The 19,223-nt window shown below is 38.0% G+C and overlaps 1 protein-coding gene across 6 annotated transcripts in view; it reads right to left on the bottom strand.

Moving 5' to 3' along the window:
• GABBR2 (gamma-aminobutyric acid type B receptor subunit 2) overlaps nt 1-19,223 on the bottom strand; it is a 475,356-nt gene that overhangs the window by 410,170 nt on the left and 45,963 nt on the right. For 3 of the 6 annotated variants that reach the window (XM_083824027.1, XM_083824029.1, XM_083824028.1), the window contains one exon: nt 9,753-9,840. The exons of the other annotated variants lie outside the window; for them this stretch is intronic. In XM_083824027.1, the coding sequence (XP_083680153.1) occupies nt 9,753-9,840 (88 nt within the window). The remainder of the gene's footprint in view (nt 1-9,752; nt 9,841-19,223) is intronic. 6 annotated transcript variants of the gene reach the window in all.

Consider the following 19,223-nt stretch of genomic DNA (forward strand, 5'->3'; position numbering starts at 1 on the left):
ATTGTAAAGAGCCAATTTCTTCACAATAGTACTTCAATTATGAAGACAGACGTCTCAGAGAATGCTTCTTAATTTCAGGAATCACTTGTAACTCTGTTTTTATCTCTCAGTGGGTGGAAATGTACTGTTTGATGCTACATACTTATGTGCTTACGCTGTCTGTAGCCTATAAATCCTTCTGATTCCTAATGAAAGAAAATTATTTCAATTACTGTTATATTTTGTTAAAGTTAAGAGATTCCTACTAAGCTGATGCCTGCTGCAAATTAGAGACAGCCCAAGGAGGGTCAGGTGGTGGTCTTGATAGCAGGAGTTTCTTACCTGCCTGCTTACAGCCACATTTCTATCCCACACAACAATCTTCAGCATGATCCTGCCACAGGCTATAGTCAGGTTACTTCTTAAGCATCCATTTAATAAACTACTTCCCCCCCCCCCCATGATTATTTTTCCAAATACCACCTTTTTTCATCACCTTGATATTCTCAAATGCTTACAAATCACAATTGTTCAGCCATTAAGTGATCCCCAAATCCATCGAGTTGTTACTTTCATTATCTCTGTACCCAATTTTTGTACTCTTCTCCAAATATGTTTCTTTATAAATCTCTTCATTACATATAAGCAGCCAAGACCCTTTGCTCCTTGATCTTTATTTTTAAAGAAACATAAGGTCAAACACAATATTCAAAATGAACCCAGGATCATACAACTGATTTAATGCTCTATAACTGGCTTACACAAGACTTGTCTCATTTGAAAATTTAACCAGTAATAATTTCATTTTCTTATCATCAGTGGCAGCTTTGACTGCCACAAAAAGCACAACCTGCTTTTCCTCAAAAAATAAGAAATGTCTGCCTTTTTTGTATTTGGATGGACTACTTTATTTTTATGAGAGACTGGAGTCCTAAGTCATCATTTACTTATCTACAAATTTTATAAAACCTCCCTTAAATCAGTTATTGTACCCTATACCATTTTCTGTAGATATGAAGAACATCTTTCATTACCTCCTTAACTTCACCTACCAAATTTCTTACAATTCACGTATCTTTTCTTAATAAACATGCTTTATTACTTCATTCCTTCTATTTTATCAACTTCTTGACTAAAAAGTCTTTCAAAGGTATTATCTATAAGGAGCATCTCCTGAAGAGTATCCATGAAACTAGTTTTTCCTTTAAATGTTTCAAGATGTCAATTTTATCTTTTTAAAGAAGTGCTTTAGTATATTTACCTACTTATTTCAGTCTTCACAAACAGGCTTTTTTAAACACTCAATAAACCTACTGCCATTTTAAACCAGTTGTTTGCACATAAATACATTTATTGTGATCCCTTGATCCTAGTGAATTATTTTTTCTATTGGTTATCTGCTCTCTAAACCACACTCATAAAACTTACTTTAGAATTTGAGTTAAGTTATTAAACCTAGGTTTGGAAGTGTTAGGTCCGCCCCTTTTAATATAGGGTAAAACCTAACACAGTGGACAAATGGCTGCTGTACATCCTGAGTGTCTCCAGCACCAAGCAAGATGTTCCTGGAGAACTAGCTGGGCAACAGCCACGAAAATATGTTATTGATGGAGCAATTTTTTTTTTTATTTTTTCCCAATTTTGGAAGAGTGAGCTGAAAACATTATGATTCTGTAGTTATTTTTCCTATATCTCGTGCCACAAATCAGACTAGAGAAAAAGATAGGCATCTCTTTCTGTGTATCTGAGGTCTTCACACAAAGCTCTTTTATGAACATCTAGTAAGATGTTCAAGGGAACAGATTCAGTAATTCGGTCATAAGAATCATCCACAATGCAGTAACAAATAATTTCAGAAAGAGTACATCCACCATGAGTATTACTATGAATTTGCACCACCAGCAGGCTGGAAGACTTGTAATGATATATAACATGATCATTACCTTTGCTTAGAACATGTCTCAAGACAGGGACGCATTAGTTTATGTAAAGGAAGCTATTTATTCACACTGATATTGTACACACAGCATAAGTACAATTAGCTATGGTAGATCAACATCCTGAATTAAGAACATAATTAAGTTCCTCTTAGTTGATTTCAGATCCCAACTTCAAAACAGAATTGATTATTAAACTTGAAATTTATTAGACTTCCAAATCAGTGAGACAGATAGAACTATCTATCTTCAAGAAAAAGATACTGGGGGGGGGGGGGGGGGGGATGGTTTGAAAAGCTTCTGCCAAAACTTGCTAGTTCCATTTCTTTTTGTTTATACAAATGGTCACAATCAAAAATGAGAGCTCTCTTATCACAGTGGCATTTCCATTCACATATAGGATCAGTGGCAAACACAGGGCAATAGGTGTTTTGTGCTTCTTTAGCACTTCAGCAGCCTCAGAAGAATGCAACACTCATGACAGGTAGTTGTGAGAAAACAGTGATAAGACGTTAGCAGATTTTGGTCTGTGTGAGACCTGAGTCTCCGTAGGCTCCTGAAAAAATAATGTCTTTTTCTTAAGCACACTGAAATCAAAAAGAAGGCAAGAGTCTCCATAAGAGGGTATAGTTTTCCTCCAGAGAGGATTCATTTGAGAGCATTGCAGTTTAAGGTCTCTGGAGTCAGAAGCGAAGAGCACAGATTTTTTTTTCCTCCCCCATCCAAGTTTAAATCTTGCACTTCTCAAACAGAAACTATCCATAACATCAGCCCTCCCATGATGATATCTATCCCACTTCACACATCTGTACTCTCCTCCCTGCCTTGAAATCTGTAGCAGTTGGAAGCACCAACATTTACCGTGATTTTTGTGAGCAGTAAACTGTAATTATGCCCATCCTCAGTAATCTAACCTATAAACTAGGTAAGCAAATGCAGCTTATAAAAGTGGTTATGTTTTAGAAGTTTGAAGACCTCTTCCCATTTCTCAAAGGTGAAATCAAGATTCATTTTGTCACTTTTTTTTTTCTTAAGTCTGTGGGAAATAAAACATTTGTAGAGAGACAACCTACCAGCCAGAGAACAGATTTAATGAAATTCAAGTGTCTACATATCACATAGAATTAAAAAGAGTACAAAAATTCTTAAAGCAACATTAAGAAGTACTTACCCAAATCACTTAGGGATGACATTTTTCCAGCATCTTATATAGTTGATTTCCTAAGAAATACAGCCTAGTTCTACCAGAATTCATGGGGATGGATGAATGACCACTGGGTGAAGTTCCAGACGGAAAAGAACATGTAATTTGAGGCTAACAGCTCCTCACTTGGGTCTGCTCTAAGACAGCCCTATACACAACCCCTGAAGCATCCCTCATGCCATATAGATTCTGGGGAAATCCCCATCTGCTTTCTCAATTCTGCTATAAGATCTACATGATCAGGCATCATAATTGATTAATTTCAATTATGATGCTTAATGTACATCTATGTACATTATATATAAGCTGTTGTCCATTCTTTTGCATTATGCTGAGCTTTATTCACTTCCTTTTCATCTGTTTTTTTGGCTCACTGCTCTGTGTGGGTATGAAATAATGTGAAGCTTTTCTGCTTTCCCTTGTGCACTGTATGGGAATGTAGCGGAAAACACACAGGCTTATGACTCCCTCACTGCAGTAGAAGTGATATGAAGATTTGAAATCAAATCATTCACAGTGGGATTCCATCTGTGATTTCAAATTCTACCTGTAGTTTGAAGTACAAAGATTTCTCACTCAGTAAAATTCTCTAGCACTGCAGAGAGCAGAAACGATACGTTTCATATTATTCTTCTGGATATAGATTAAACCAATGCAGCTAAATGCTTTTCTCTCCAAATTTGTTTTCATTGTAAATCAAAACTATGTCTGGAGGGAGCATTGTGGAGAAGTGGTACATGGGAGGACTGATGCCACATTTTGGGACACTGACAAGGAGCAGAGCAGATGGGATAGGCACAGAGACCAGAGAAAGGAGGCAACAGACAGCCATTAGGAGGAAGAAATATTTGATGAAATACCTTGAAGAAAGGAGAGGTACACTGGACAACTGTAAAAGCTGTAAAAGTTGAGGTCATTAAATGCAAGCAAGTCCAGTTAAAGAGACATTTAAGGAAAGCAAGGTACGCTACACTGGAAGGCCTTGCAGCAGGGTGCTAGAGAATAGCTGTTGCCAATGCAGTCACTGGAAAAATACTTTCCTTTAACAGATCAACATTTCATTGTGCAACTAAATACATTTTTGGACATCCATCAATATCACAACTAATTATGGGAAGTCCAAGGGCAAGGAAGAGAAAGAATAGTTCAGTAATATTGTATAAATATTAAAACGACTTCGTTGCTTAAGTACACAGGCTAAGCAGCTCTGAAAGAAATACATCAAGTTATATTTGAATGTTTTTTTTTTCACCTTATACATAACAGCTATGTTTGATCTCACCTTATTTTGATAGCAAAAATGAGTGGTGTTAGCTAAACCGTTTTTGCCGTCTTTTTATCAGTGCATTTATAGTGGTATTTTAGACTAAGCCCCAAACCCATGGACCTAAGCAAAGCTAAGACCCAGGGAACAGCACGAAGCTGGGACAGGGGAGGGTCAGGCTGGGTGTTAGGGAAAGGTTCTGCTCCCAGAGGTGGTTGGGCACTGGGACAGGCTCCCCAGGGCAGTGGTCACAGCACCGAGACTGCCGGAGCTCAAGAAGCATTTGGACAATGCTCTCAGACATACAGCTTGGTTTTTGGGTGGTCCTGTGTGGAGCCAGGAGTTGGGCTCGATGATCCTTGTGGGTCCCTTCCTACTTGGGATAGTCTATGATCCTTATATACACTCTCTCCTATTCGTCCCAAAGAGTTTATAAGCTTTGTTTATCTGCTACTTTACCCAAGAGCAGCATCCATTCAAACAGTTGCATCAGTCTGGTAAACAAATACTAAAATAAATGGCATTTTAATTACACTGTAAATCCCCAAAACAGCACTCCCAGAGCTGCCCATGCCTCTGTAGACATCCTGATCCTCAGGAGGATCTTTACTTCAATTGAGTTTACAAGCATTCCTTCAGAAGTCTTCTAGGACAGATAGATAGCTCTATGCATGTGGAAATACAGTGCCATTTTTTCCAGTGATAATGCAGACCTGTGACTTCAAAGGATTAAAGGCTTGCCTGTCCTTTTAAGTTACAGGATGAAAGAGGACTGAAGCAATATTTTCAGAAATGTCAAAGTGATTTACATGTCTAATTCTCTTCTGAAATTCGAGAATACAGGCTTTAAAGTTGCTTAGCTTATTTTAAAAGACCTAAATCTCTAAATAACATGTGCACCAATTATGTGAAAATGAAGTCAATCACGGAATGGTTTGGGTCAGAAGGGACCTTCAAGACCACTCAGTCCCAACCCCCTGCCATGGGCAGAGACACCTCCCACCAGACCAGGTTGCCCAAAGCCACCTCCGGCCTGGCCTTGAACACCTCAAAGGATGGGCAACCACAGCTTCTCTGGGCAGCCTGCTCCAGTGCCTCACAATGCACTGACTCTTACTTGCCAGCTAGATCACGTAAATGAGATCAAAAAAATGACACGCATTTAAAAAAAACAAAAACACACAAGTAAGGGAGCGTGCTCTGTACTGATTGTTAGAAGTATTTGGATTAAAGAAACCATAAGACAAAGAACTGCATTCTGATTTGTTGAAAAGTTGTAACATTTTTCCAAAACCTCAGTACAGCACAGCATGTGCATTTCAATAACTGGATCTCACAAGCCTAATAGAAATGCAAGTTGTTTAGAAGCAAAGGGGTTTTTGTGTGTATATATAGACAAGTGTAGAAAAATTATGATGCTACAGTTAAGGCCAAGTCAGCCCATTGCTGGATACTAAATAAACAAAAAACAAGAGATGTGTTTGAATTACTATATATAATCCTATTTCCCAGCTGAATCACTTGAGTCTCAGTTAAGATTACAATTTGTGAGCTTCCTTTATACAACCCTCCTTCTCAGTAACCTCCTAAAGGGGGGATAACAAGAGAACAACAACAACAGACACCTCTCACTGTAACTGCTGGGGCTCGAGCACAGGTCCAAGCATGGTATTGAATGGCAGAGAGCCTTTGTCACCTGCAGTCACTGGAGGACAGTGAAAACCACATGTGCCAAAATGTTTGTTCTCTGTCTCCCACAGGAAACTAATCAAGAGATAATTAGGTAAATCACCATTATTCCCACTTTGTGTCAAATAACAAAACAAAAAAATTTGCTCAAACCCCCCAAAATTCTTAAACTTCTGTTCATGAGAAAATATTGATTTTTTATAAAATGAACTGAATATTAAAATTTATTATCAATAGAAATGTTTAAATAGATTTAAAAATAACACACAGAACTAACATCCTAGAAAAATACCTAATCTATTTTAGAATTACAGTTGTAAAGGACCTCATGAGATTATCTTTTTAATCCCCAGTAAGTATATATTCTCAATTTAGGGTGTTACACAAATACAGCAATCTTAGAGACCTACAAGAAGCCCTGCTTCATATGTACCTGACTGAACACAAGGAGAGGTTATGTTAGCTTGTTTTGCCTCCCCCCCCCCATCGTTCTCCACAGCATAATTCAAAGAATTTTGTCCAAGTTATTTTTACATGTTTCACTTCATTGCTTCCACTTACTTCCATTAAGCAAAATTTTTCTTTACTCTGTTTAATCCAATTATGAAGCAAACGTTAAATTACAAGGTTTGTTGGGGGATTAGCATGGCAGAAAAAAGACTATTCAACATTTTAAGTTTCCTGTCTAAATTTCCATTGATATCATATTTCTATCTATAAGCATCTCCAATTGCACTTGCTAGGTCTAAGGAAAGAATTCTGCTTTTTAGGACAGACAGATATGCATCATTCCTGATGTTCACCATACTTCATTTCAAAGGCTACTCCACTTTCTTGGAAGAAACATCTATGTTTATAGGACACAGTCAGCTGCTCTAGTTGACACTCCATGAATTTATGGGGTGATACTGAACTCTTTCCTGGACCATGCCCTGAATACATGCAACCTAGGAGCAAGATTTCACCCACATCCTACATACAGCTGAGACAGAGGAGCAGGGTGAGAGGTTAGAAGCTGCAGCAGGGAGGGAGCACAGTTTTGCTTGTCAGTTTAATCCAATTGTTAGGCAGCAAGGCACGCCAAGACTAGAGGGCTGGAAAGGCAGTAACCTGTCTCTGAAACAAGAAAGTCACCACTAGAAATGAGAGTAAATCATGCTTTCTTATGGACATTTTAGAGAAGTGTACAGCTCCATTCTAACCATGAGCTTATTGCATAGGCTTAATTTAGCCTATTATAAATTACCATCTGCAAGATGCCCCTAATTTATTTATTTTTTTTTGTCTTTGTAGCTTTCCACATATAGTTCATTCTGGGCAATACACTATGCAGCTATGCAAACGTTTTTCCATCACATTTATTAGCTGGTATTGTTTCAGAATCAGTGCTAGTTTGTTTTCTAAGTACATCGTTGCATCACAACATGATTTAAGACCTAAATTGTCGTTCTTGAGAAACCAAGATTTTAAATCCTAGCTCTGCTCCTGATTAACTGGATTATTTTACACAAATTACTCAACTGCCAGCACATCTACTTACCCACCTTAAGTCAAGGCTGGGCTCTCTCCTTAAGGGTATGAGATACACAGATAACTTATATAGAGGGCATCTAAAAACTTTGCAGACTCATGTAGTTTTCTACTTGAAGTTTTTACATGGGTTGACTAAGGCAGGTTAGGTGAGGAAAGTTCAGAGCAGTGGCCAGGCTGCTCCCATTCCCAGCTAAGTGCTTCATATATTTTGTTTCAGACACCCTTTCTCTGTCTCAGGGTGTCAGAAAACTTCTTACTTGCTAGGTAAGTCAAGGACATAGCTGATAAGAAAATGCCTGCTTCATTGTTCCAATACAAACAGTTAAAAGAATGATTTTATTTTTTTTTTCTAGAAGAGGTGGAAGTCTGGCAGGAAGGAGATCTTCAAAGAAAAAGCACTGATAAAGCAATTTATTTGCTAAGAACAAGAAGTTGTTAGTGCTGCAAAGATAAACATAAGTGTAGAGCATAATTGTTTCTCTGCATAAGAAGTAATTAGTTACCCGGGAACACTAGGGATTCTTATAGGTTGTTCTATGAGCAACCTAAAAACCTCACATAGCGTATCAGTAATCATCACCAGTAACACCATTAAAGACAGCCATAGACAAAATCTTATTTTTCTGTCTTCCTTTGCTCATGTGGTGGCTTAACAGGATTAAAGATGTTATTATAGTAAATGGGAGCTAATACCTGGTCTTAGTTCATCTTCTAGACAAAAACAATCCAAACTTGTGATAAATCTGAAATGTTATTTTAGATAGCGCCACCCTACATGTATGGAGGCACATTCTATAAAAGAGATCTATTAGAAGTGAAGTAAAAGACATTATTTTGAATGATAGGTTATCAAACTGTTTTCTGAAGTATTCCATATATTGCTAGTCTGAACTACAGATATTTGTTGCTAACATCTCTGTGCTGACAGCCTAAAGTCAAGATTTGCAGGTGACCTCTTTTTTGAGTGCCATAACCCAAAGGCCCCTCAGCTGTGAAACTGACAGTATGCAAGGACTTTGAGGCAGGGCTTTGTTAGCAAGTTTCAAAACTAAAAGCCACAGAAGACTTAGTCTCAAGGAGTATGACAAAGATTACTTCTGGGCAGAAGTAAGCCTGTAGCTAACATATATGCATCATTTTATATAGCAGATGAACAGAAAATGTCTTCTTCATATGAAGGACAGGAAAAGCCAGGAAGAAGTGAGTGGTCTAATCCCTACTTTATTACCATAAATACATCAAAAAATGTGTACTTCCTACACATACAGGTCTGAGTGCCACTTGTTTCAGCAGGAAGTCTCTGCTGTCAGATGGCTTCATAGGTCCTCACCCAAATTACAGACTCCAGTTATGTATATTCCAAGTTGATCTGACATTTCATCTCTAATAGGTTAGAGACAACATACATGTCTAGCACAACCAACATCCAACTGATTGAAGAGCAGCACTCTTTTCTCCCCATTTGTTTTTAAGTAGGGAAAAAAAGGCTTCTACACTGAACAACTTCATTTGTCTAACCTTCTAGGGGTTCCCATTACAAGCATGGACCTCCATTTGAATTAAGTGCAAATAGAAACTTTACATTTTCAGTTCCATAGCTGTAGGACTATGCCAAGGAAAACAGGGGCAGGTGCTGACCTCTTTCTAGCCGAAGATCTACTGTACCACACCAAATTAAGAAAAAGCAAACACCACACAACATATAAGAAAGAGTATTGTCCATAGGACAACTGAAGCAGTCCTTTTGCTCTGTGGAGCACTGGTAAGGTCTTTATCAGCATATCCAGCCTGAATGCTAAAACTGAAGAAATACTCAGATTCTGCACAGTTGGCTCTTGAGTGAGCCATGCAGAAGTCTGTAAAGAAGAGGTTAAAGGGTTTATGACAGTTCATTCTGGAAAGTGAAAACTGGTAATCATTCATCAGTCTTCAAGTTCATAAGTAGTAAATTAAAGGGGTATGGCGTACCATTTTCTCCTCCACTTCTGCTGGTAGTAAAGTATTGGCTTACATCACAGATTTAAGACAGAAACGTTCCCCATGCCCAATGCTGAAAGCTAGGATATATGACGATAAGAGGATTTAGAACCTCTCTATCACAAGAGGTTTTTAAGAATAGGTTAGACAAACACTTGTGAGAACTTACAGTTGCAAACAATCCATTTATATTTGGACAGGTACATGGAAAACACAGCCTCTTCGAGTCCTTTCCACCTCTCTTCTCTCCAATTTTCCTGTCAAGGATTCGCAGAGTTTACTTCACCAGCATAACTTGAACATATCACACTTTTGCCATACTACAGCCAGTTTAATGCCAAAGGATAAACAACTTTCAAGAAACTACTACAGATTGGGATAAGAGACAGTGAATAGCAGAACTAATTTTCACCAAAGGAGCAGGCTGCAGCATTGCACTGCATGTGTTTTACCATCCACAGTTCATAGCCCAGAACAAATAAGCTTATGAAGCCAACAGTAAAAAAAAGGTGAAGGAAAACATTTTAATTACATCTTTGCAGATGTAAAGGTTCCTTTTTCACTGAATCCCAGCTGCCTGCCAACAGCACTGAGAGGCAAAAGTACAGAAACACTGATACAACATTGTAGGACCCCAGAAAGTGCTTTCAGCACAGGCCAGGATTAGAAACTAGCAAGAAATTTAAGTTTCAGTTTACCAGTTATTGACCTGCAAAACTTGACAAATTTGGCCAGTGTGAAAGTCCCTCAGGTAGGCACATCAACAGAAAGCAGAAGCAGCAGAAATAAGAGCAGCCAGAAGTAAAGGTATTCTGAAGTAAGAGGTGCAACAAGGATTCTTTATGTTAAAAAAGCTAGCACGGAAGAACACCACATGCTGACATAACGTTACACACACTTCTGAGCAACACGGTACGTGACAATATTTTTGTTAATCATTGTACATAGTTTCATAACCACATCCATTATGGCTACCAAGCAGCTGTGTAGCTCCTGATCAGATCAAGGCAGATAAACCTCAATGTTAATTTGAATTGGGTCAAACCAGATGAATTGATAGTGACTTATTTCAGAGACCATAGCTTAGAAAAATAATAACAAAACCTAGCAAAATTTTATTCTCCCATCTGAGGTAGTATTATTACTAGGAGTTGCAAAGTTTCCTACGCTTGTGCCTCGCTGAAAGCATGCAATCTTGTGACCATGCTGTCCCAGTTTTCAGGTACTGTTATCCTGCTGCATAGGGCAATGCTTGGAATCATTTCAAAGCTGAAATTCAGGGACACAAAATCCAGCCTTTGAAAAACTTCATGGGAGGAACACTCAGAACAGTTATCCAGGGCTTACAGTGGCTTCTGCAGAAATCTGCTGAAGAATACAGTTTCCTGCTGACAAGGAACTGCCAGCAGAAATGGGCAAGAAGGTAGGCAAAAGCTTTAGAAGTCATTTGAGCCTGACACTTGGCTTGCTCTGCCCTAGCTTGTTCTGCCCTAGCTGAACCTTAGTAAAGAGCTGAGAGAATAAGACATGAGCTTGCACTTCACTTCCTCCTGTTCAGTCCGGCTTCTTTACCAGAAACCTGCTTAATGTGGGTTAAAAAAGTGGAGGGGATGAACCACAAACACTTGCCTCATTCTTCTAACTGTAATGAAGATGGTAATTTCCAACAGCTAGGGGAAATCTTAAATGAGCACAAGCAGATCCACCAAAACTCACCTTTCAAGTCATAAACTAATTCTAATGCAAAACCACAATAAAATCCTAAGCATAATCAGAAACAGGCCAACTGCAACTAGATATGTGGATATGAACCAGACTTAGCTACAATATTTCTTACGTCAGTCACAGCTATGCAGTGAAGAAAGTACAGAAGAAAGTACAAAACTTTAAGGATTCCTTATGCTTTGCCAGGTCACCTTTTCCCTCTAACATTTTAACAAATAACAGAAACCCAGCAGTTCAGCACATGGTTGGTTTCTCCTCCTATCTCAGGAGATAGCTTGATTAGATTGCCACATTAATATTTTTGAACCTTTGATGCATTCCTGTCCCTACATCCTCCTGCTAGGAAAGGAAAAACATCAGTCACCACAAAAGCTAGGGATAACTATATTTACTTACTCTTATTTATGAGCTACCACCAAAATCTGAAACTAAAGCTTTGACTGTAGGGTCCACCTGGCACTACAGCAGGTCCCTTGCCAGAGGGCTAACTGCTTACAGTTGTGCATTTACAGACCACAGGAACATGGGATCTCTCCTTGCACTGGGGCAAAGGACTCCATTCCTCCAAGATTTTTTTTTGTTTTCATTTGCATCAAGATAAGGTGTTACTAATTCACATAGAGGGAGTTACACAGAATGAAGAGACTGTACCTAACCTTACTTTTTTTTAAGTATGCATTTGAATTATTTCACGCTACTAGGAGAACATGACAGAAGAAACTGAAAACAGCAGTATTTCTTTTTTTCTATCCCACTTGATTCAGCTCTACTACATTTTATTGCCTCAAATTCTCTTTTTGTGAGCTCAGTATGAGTTCATATTAAAAGCCGTTAATTTCCTCCACAATTTCTCTAAGTTCAATATTATAGCACCTGGATATTTTATGGCATTCTAAAACATCATTTTCACAACATACCTGAAATAATAACAAACAGCACAATGTTTAATATTAAAACAAGTCCTGAAGAAATTGAGATTTTAAAAAATAAAACAACTTACAATTAATTCTGCGCGCTCATCCTGAAAATGCTGAAAAGTACTTTTTCAGGATACTTGCTACATGGTGCTCCTCCCCTCCTCAAAGCCCAGCTACTATTAACTTCAGCTGCAGCTGTAACTACTCAGTACTTCTGAAAAATCAAACACTTAGGTCTCAAGTCATCAACCCAGAAAATGAGAGCCACCTGTGAAAAGCTGTATTTCTCTGCCGTGACTGGTGCTGTATTAGCAGAAATGATTTTTCACAGCTGTTTAGCTGTGACTAAGGCTAGGCAAGATAGCTGTTTGTTTTGTGGAATTGCTTTTCTTTATATATATATATATTTTTTTTTTTTTTCTAAAGAAAATTGTAAACTATTTATAAGCTCAGGTTGATTTCAGTTAACGTAGAGCTTAGCAAGCAGGAAGGCTCTACAGAAGGTCTTCATCTGAAGCAGCCCTGGCTGTGGAGACATGCCTGGAGCAGCCAGCCCTGATACAGCTGCGTGGCTGTGAATGTTCCAGAGACTTTGGCTGGTCCTCTGTGAGGAGGAAAAAGTAGGGTACAAAGAGTTTGCTCAGACCATGGAAGTAAACAGTATTTCCTGCATGTGAACAACTTCCTATCTCGCTACAGCGAAGTACAGGCCTGAGCTGGAGCAGGCCTGGGTTGGCAGGAGTCTGTAGAGCCCTGATGGCTCCTTGCCTACAGCAGCTAGGATCCACCATACCAAGCAGGAGCTGTGCTAGCTCACAGGAAAGTGACTTTGCTTCAGTTCAAAAATTGCTCTTGGACAGCCTTAAAGTTGTGAGTTTAAAGAATGCAAGAGCCACAAGAGCTTGTGTTCAAGATGTAACTGTGGCAAGCTAGTCGTTCCTGCTTAGCTCTTCACAGGGGGAAGTCCTGTACTGATTCTCTCCCTACAAGGAGAAAAATGGGATATTAGGTGGGTTTAAAGTATACGGAGGTTTTAGACCACTTTACAATTCACCCATTATCTTATTCTAGGTGATGTTCTTCTTTTCATGTTTGCCTTCAAGATGCTCTCTCATGCTTTGATTTTTCTGGCCTCACTTTTGCCAAAGCTCAAATCTTCCAGTAAGTAAGCTTTCCTCATAACCAAGCTGTAGGAATAATTCAAACTGCACCCTAAGGGCCACAGCTTAATATTTATTCTTTCAGAATTATGGTTGTAGAAGTACATGACTTGCACTTCCAGCATATATAACCTTGCTGCTACTCAGAGTATTTATGTCTCTGCTATAAATCTCTTGTCTGTCATTAAGTACTGGGCAGTGCCTCTGGCCACCCACAACAAGGAATTACAATAGTAAAATCTGACTTCTACTGGCAGTATGCTGAAAGTAAAAATTTTTAGAGGAATTCTGTTCAGCTAAAGTAGCTGATTAAAGTTTATAAAACTAAATGATGCTGTGTACTCTTTACATCTTCTGTTGCTAATCACTCTATTAATTCCCTTTTTGTTCATATTTAGATATAATAATTCTATAAATAAGTTGCATAAAACATTCAGACTAATGAACAGGAAAGCATTATTTTGTGCTGGAAGACCACTGTCCTTTACATTAATTGTTTATATAATTGTTTTTATAAATGACATATTATCCTTCACCATGCTTCTACAATAAATTTTCTTCAGTTATAAACAAAAGGTTTACAATTTGCTTATTGAGCACTTTACTTTTTCTTTTTTGGCATGTTGTCTGGAATGCTTTTCTTGCATTTCCTTAGTCACCCATATTGCTAAGTAGCTGCTGAACTAGTCACTTGTACATTTGAATCTGTCACATCTCTGTTGTCAAAAAAACAGGCTTGTACATATTTTGTCTTTTGCCCTTCACGTCTGACCTCTGCTTTAAATGCTAGTTGCATTCTTGGTCAGCCAGAATACCGAAAGTTCCAGGAGACTGGCCATCTCTGTGTAGTAATACTAGATTTGCTACCACTGGCTTAGTGCTTACAGTCACATTTTCAGCTACTGCTGGCTTCAAAAGTTCATTTGCTGTAAACAAGATAGTCTGTGTATGGTGTGACATGAGCTGTACTGGAATGCTGCCTTTGCCTTCTGGTGGTGTTTTTCTCTAGTGTACTGATTCTTTCTACAGGCTTTGTTATTCTGATATGCTCCCACTTACCTCTCTCTCTCCATCTGTAGGGAAAAAAAAAAAAAAAAACAGGGTTTTGGCAGTCCTGACATTTTTTTTTATTGCCTTGTCATTGTGGAAGCTGTGCTGCAAAAAGGATTAGATACGTTCAAGCTCCTGACAAGAAAACTGAGGCCCATTAACTGTAATAACACTTGATGCGCTCTGTTGTTCACTACGCTATCAGGTTACAATCAAGAATTTCCTCAGCCAAACATTCTAGTGTCGTCTGTGTTTGTATCTAACACCCTTGAGGCCTTATAGAGCTAAACTAATGTCACTAGCACTGCTATGGCAATAGGAAAAAATGCAAATGTCCTTCATAGCTTTGTGGATCAGCTGAAAGGCAACCAGAAGATCAAAAAAAATAATTTTCTTTGCAAACTGTTAATAGAAAGCATTCTAAATGGAAGCATCTAACACCAAATCCCTTACGTTTATGATTGCTAGCTTGTTAAGAATTTTCAGTTAGGAATAATTTAATAGGGAGTTAAAAATCAGTCAGTCAATAGCTATGAATGCACCTCTGTTTCTATAAGAGTTGTTGATTCCATCTGATGATTGTTCTTAGGACTTCCACTTCCCCCCAAGCTATCAACTTGTTTTGGTTTCTTGTTCCAAAGACACTTGTAATATTTCTGCAGGATTGATCTCCTAATATTAATTTAAAGATAATTGCTTCAAGCTTTTGCCTAATTTATCCAGCTGATTTTGTTTTTTATAAAAAAGCCTGCATTACAGCATAAGGACATATATATTTCTATATACTGCAGATGTTTGTCATTGTAAAGGCGTAGGCTTGGATATGCCTCTAGTACTGATATCAAGCTATTACCCAATTCATTCTTCTCTATCCACATGTTCTGGCAGATTTTTATTTCTTAATTCTGAAATTGATGTCCAGATCTTCATTTATGCAATTTTTCTTCTTTGTTTCACAGCTGCAGCCCAAGAAGTAAGAAGCTCATGTAAGCTGAATTCATTTCCCATGTAACATACGCTTCATCTTTGCTTCTACTTGGAAATCATTGTTTAATCCAGATGTTGTACAAGAAGTTACAAAAATGTCATGCAGTGGCCAGTCTTCTGAACTATAGGGTTACCAGCAAGCAAGTAGTTTTCATGTTGCATTTGCACAAATTGGCTGCATTGCATAGAGCAAATAGCCCACTAAGTATCAAAAGGCATCTAAAACATTAAAAGCAAACGTTATTTAAAATAGTTGAATGGCTTTCTTGACAGTTATTCCTTCCAGAAATTAGTTATTTTTGTCAAGCTAAAGAGACATGCTGATAAGACCATTTTAAATGGCCATAACTTGACATCAGATTTTGCATCTGCAGTAGTGCAAATACTATTATTTATTGATTTGCAAACTCTAATTTGCATGCTGCATATGTTCATGCACTTTCAACAAGATGCAGAAATGATAAGGAGGAAAACAACAGGCAGTGTAGTACCGTTTTGCACTCCTAAAAGATAAACATCATATCTTAGAAGATAAATATTTATAAATAAACACCTGCTTTGATTTTTGATGGGGGAGGTGGGGGAGTGAACACGACTGCATTGGTAGACTAGGTTCCCTTGTCTCTCTGTCCAGCAGCTTGATACGAACTGACCACTGGATCAGCCCAAAGACCCCCACAGATCAGTAACCTCTGTTAGGCAGCAACCAGAGTATTTTGCAAGGAAAACAGAGCTTAAGATTCACTTTGGTACATTTCCAGCTGGAAGCAGACAATATACTAAGAGTTCCCAAAAAACAGTCAGATCTTATTAGACTGCACTTAGATTTTTAGGCATAATTTTTTCCTCCCTTCCCCTTTCAGTCTTGTAAATGAAGAAATTTTTGCTGGCCAAACTCAGGGTGAGTGCACATGGGTATGAAAATACTTTTCTCTGAAGAAACACTGAAAGAGCAGTAAATGACTCTGTAAAATTCATCCATTACTGTCCAACCCAAGTCATCCTGTGGAAGGATGAGGCTAGGGTGCATTGTCCTCTAGGTCCTCTTGTATTTTGGTTTCTGGGGGTAGGAGTTTTGAGGCTGTGTACTTTACCAGACTGCCACATCTGCACAGTTGAGGTGCCAGCACTTTAGAGCATGAAGCAAACACAGGCTTCAGCTAACACGCAGCCTGTGAGCGTAGTGCTGTACTGGCAGTGTTTGCTAGAAGATGTGAGTAGTCTCTTAATTGAAACACTGTGTTACATTCACTTACTGCATTACAAATTCTATGGGAACGTTTGAGGAGGTGGAAAAAGCGTTGGTATTGTGCCTTATCTTGAAAAGAGTCGTGAAACTGGTATTGTGACTATTAATTTAAAAGGATTTCCCATCTCAGTCTTCCCATGAAGATTCTGTTTCTTTCAATGAATGGAAAAAAAAATCTGAAAAAATTATTTGAAGACTGGTTTCAGTCTTCTTTTTCGTCGCTTGTTTCCACCAGCAGCTGTAGATAGAAATCAGCACTTTTAGCAGCTAAAAAACAGTCAACCAAAAAGTAGAAGGTTTTTTGTCAAATAGAGATTTTTCAATGAACAAATTGAGAAAGCAGAATTAAAAAATATATATATATCCTGGAAAAAAAAAGGGTTTGAATATCAGTAGTAGCTATTGCATCAAAACCATTAGTACTTTGAATCTGAAGCTATTTTTTTTATAAAAAATTGTTTGGCTAGTGTACTAAAATTCATCTAACTGGTTTGAATTAAGTTTTTATTTTGGAGCCAGGGAATGGAAAGATTATCATGAAAGCAATGGGCACTGTTACATCCCAGGCAGAATTCATATCAAGCATTCAAAAATCTAGTTTACTTACTTTATACAGCAGACAAAGTAATTGTAGACACAATTTTTTGAGTACATATTAATATGATTTTATTTTCATAACTAGCACTGAAAGTGTTAATACAATGTGTTGATTGTTCTGGAAAGAAATAGCCTGGCACAGATGCCCTAAACCATTTGAAATCATCAAGATAGACCCATAAGTTGTCTTTCTCAACTATTTCAAATTTCTTTTTTTATTTTTTTTTTTGATGAAAGATGTAGGCAGGTCCATGCTTCACAGCTTGGTCTTAGCCAGCTCAGTGAATTAGTTGCAGCAAAGTGTCTAGTCCCCTCTGTCTCTAGGATATTTTTTTTCAGTCACTGGTGCTCTGGTCCCTGCTCTTCCCCACAGCCGCCTGGATGCTTTTGTTGCCCTGTGCCCCTCCTGCTGGGCAGACCTCTGTCCAGCTTGCCCAGCAAGAGCAGCCTCCCATCCCCACAGAGGGCTTGCCCAAACAAATTGTCCCAGTTAGAGAAATAAAAGAAGAGATAATAAAGCAAAAACAAAAACCTAAAATAAACAAAAACCACTCTAAATGAAATATAACATTGGTGATGTCTCCCAGCCATGTTTTATTCCATCCCCTTCTCATATTTTTTTCAATCTGTCAGTAAAACTGAGATAGTTGTCTTTCTTTGCAGATCCCTCCACACAATTCAGAAATTCAGCCTTAACTTAACCCTTCCCTTCTTCATTCTCTTATCTCCTCATCTTTTCCTCCTCCTACAGCTCGTTCTACTCAATATGGATCTGTGTTCTGACATCTCTTCTTAAACCAGCTCTTGATTCTGCTTGCCTACTCGGTTACTTCTTTCCATCTGTAAATTTTATGTCATGCTGAATTTTGCAGGATGTGAGACTGGCAATACAATGAAAGACTCCAGTCAGAAAAATAAAAAATAAAAAACAAAATTAAAAAAAGTACAGTTAAGGAAGTCCGTTTTTGTCTTTCAGAAAATTTTTTCTGTGTGAATTGGAGGGGAAGGGAGAGACTTTTTCTTTGTAAAAACTGTAATGTTTTTGTATAGTTACTTCTTTATTATTATGGCTAGCTTCTGTTATCACTGCTATTCACGTTACCGTATTCACCGTTTAACATACTGTTTTTCTACTTTATTGCCCTTACAGTTTGTAACTCCCAAATAATTCCATATACAGTTAATTCATCAAGTCTTGTCTCCTCTCCATCAAAAGAAGCTTTTTATGCATGTTAGTCATCTTCCCTACAAAAATCTTCATACTTCCATGCACTCTGTTACAGAAAAAGATCTATGCACAAAAATCTATCAGACGCTTCCTTTAAGTCTGCCCCAACAAGGCACTTGTAAGTCTTTCTGCACCTGTCAATGTTTTAACCTTTTTTTTTTTTATACTAATAGCTTATTATGTTTTTCTCTCACTTTGGCTTTATGCCACTGTTATCATTGATTTTGTACCAAGACAGGATTTCTGGCCTAGGAGTATCTTTTTGGTTACTCAAGATACATCCCATGAAACAGTACTCTTTTTGAGTCCCTATTTGTTGTCACAGCATAAAGAACTTTAGGTGTTTTGGTCACCAAGCCTTAAACTGTTTTGTGACTACAGACAAATTTGTCACTGCCTCTTTATGCCAAGTAGTACTTCATTTAAACCCCATTTCTGATCTGGTTGCTCACAGAGAATACAGTTCTAGAGGAAGCAAATATCCTTCTAAGTTGAGTTGAAAGAAAAAGCAAGCAGAACAGTAAATAAGTATCCACTTTTTTATTAAATTGAGAGCTGTTCTAAGTGTAGAACTGGAAAAAGGGCTACAAAGAAAGTCAAGAGTTTAAAATTAGTTACAGAAGAAAGTGAAATTCTGCTGGTTTACAATTTATACATAGAACCTTACATGACTTACAGAAGGAGTTTGCAATAGGAGGCATCTACTTTCTTAATATCCTTAAAAATT

The sequence above is a fragment of the Anser anser genome (assembly GCF_964211835.1).
Source record: "Anser anser genome assembly, chromosome: 2".
NCBI lineage: Eukaryota > Metazoa > Chordata > Aves > Anseriformes > Anatidae > Anser > Anser anser.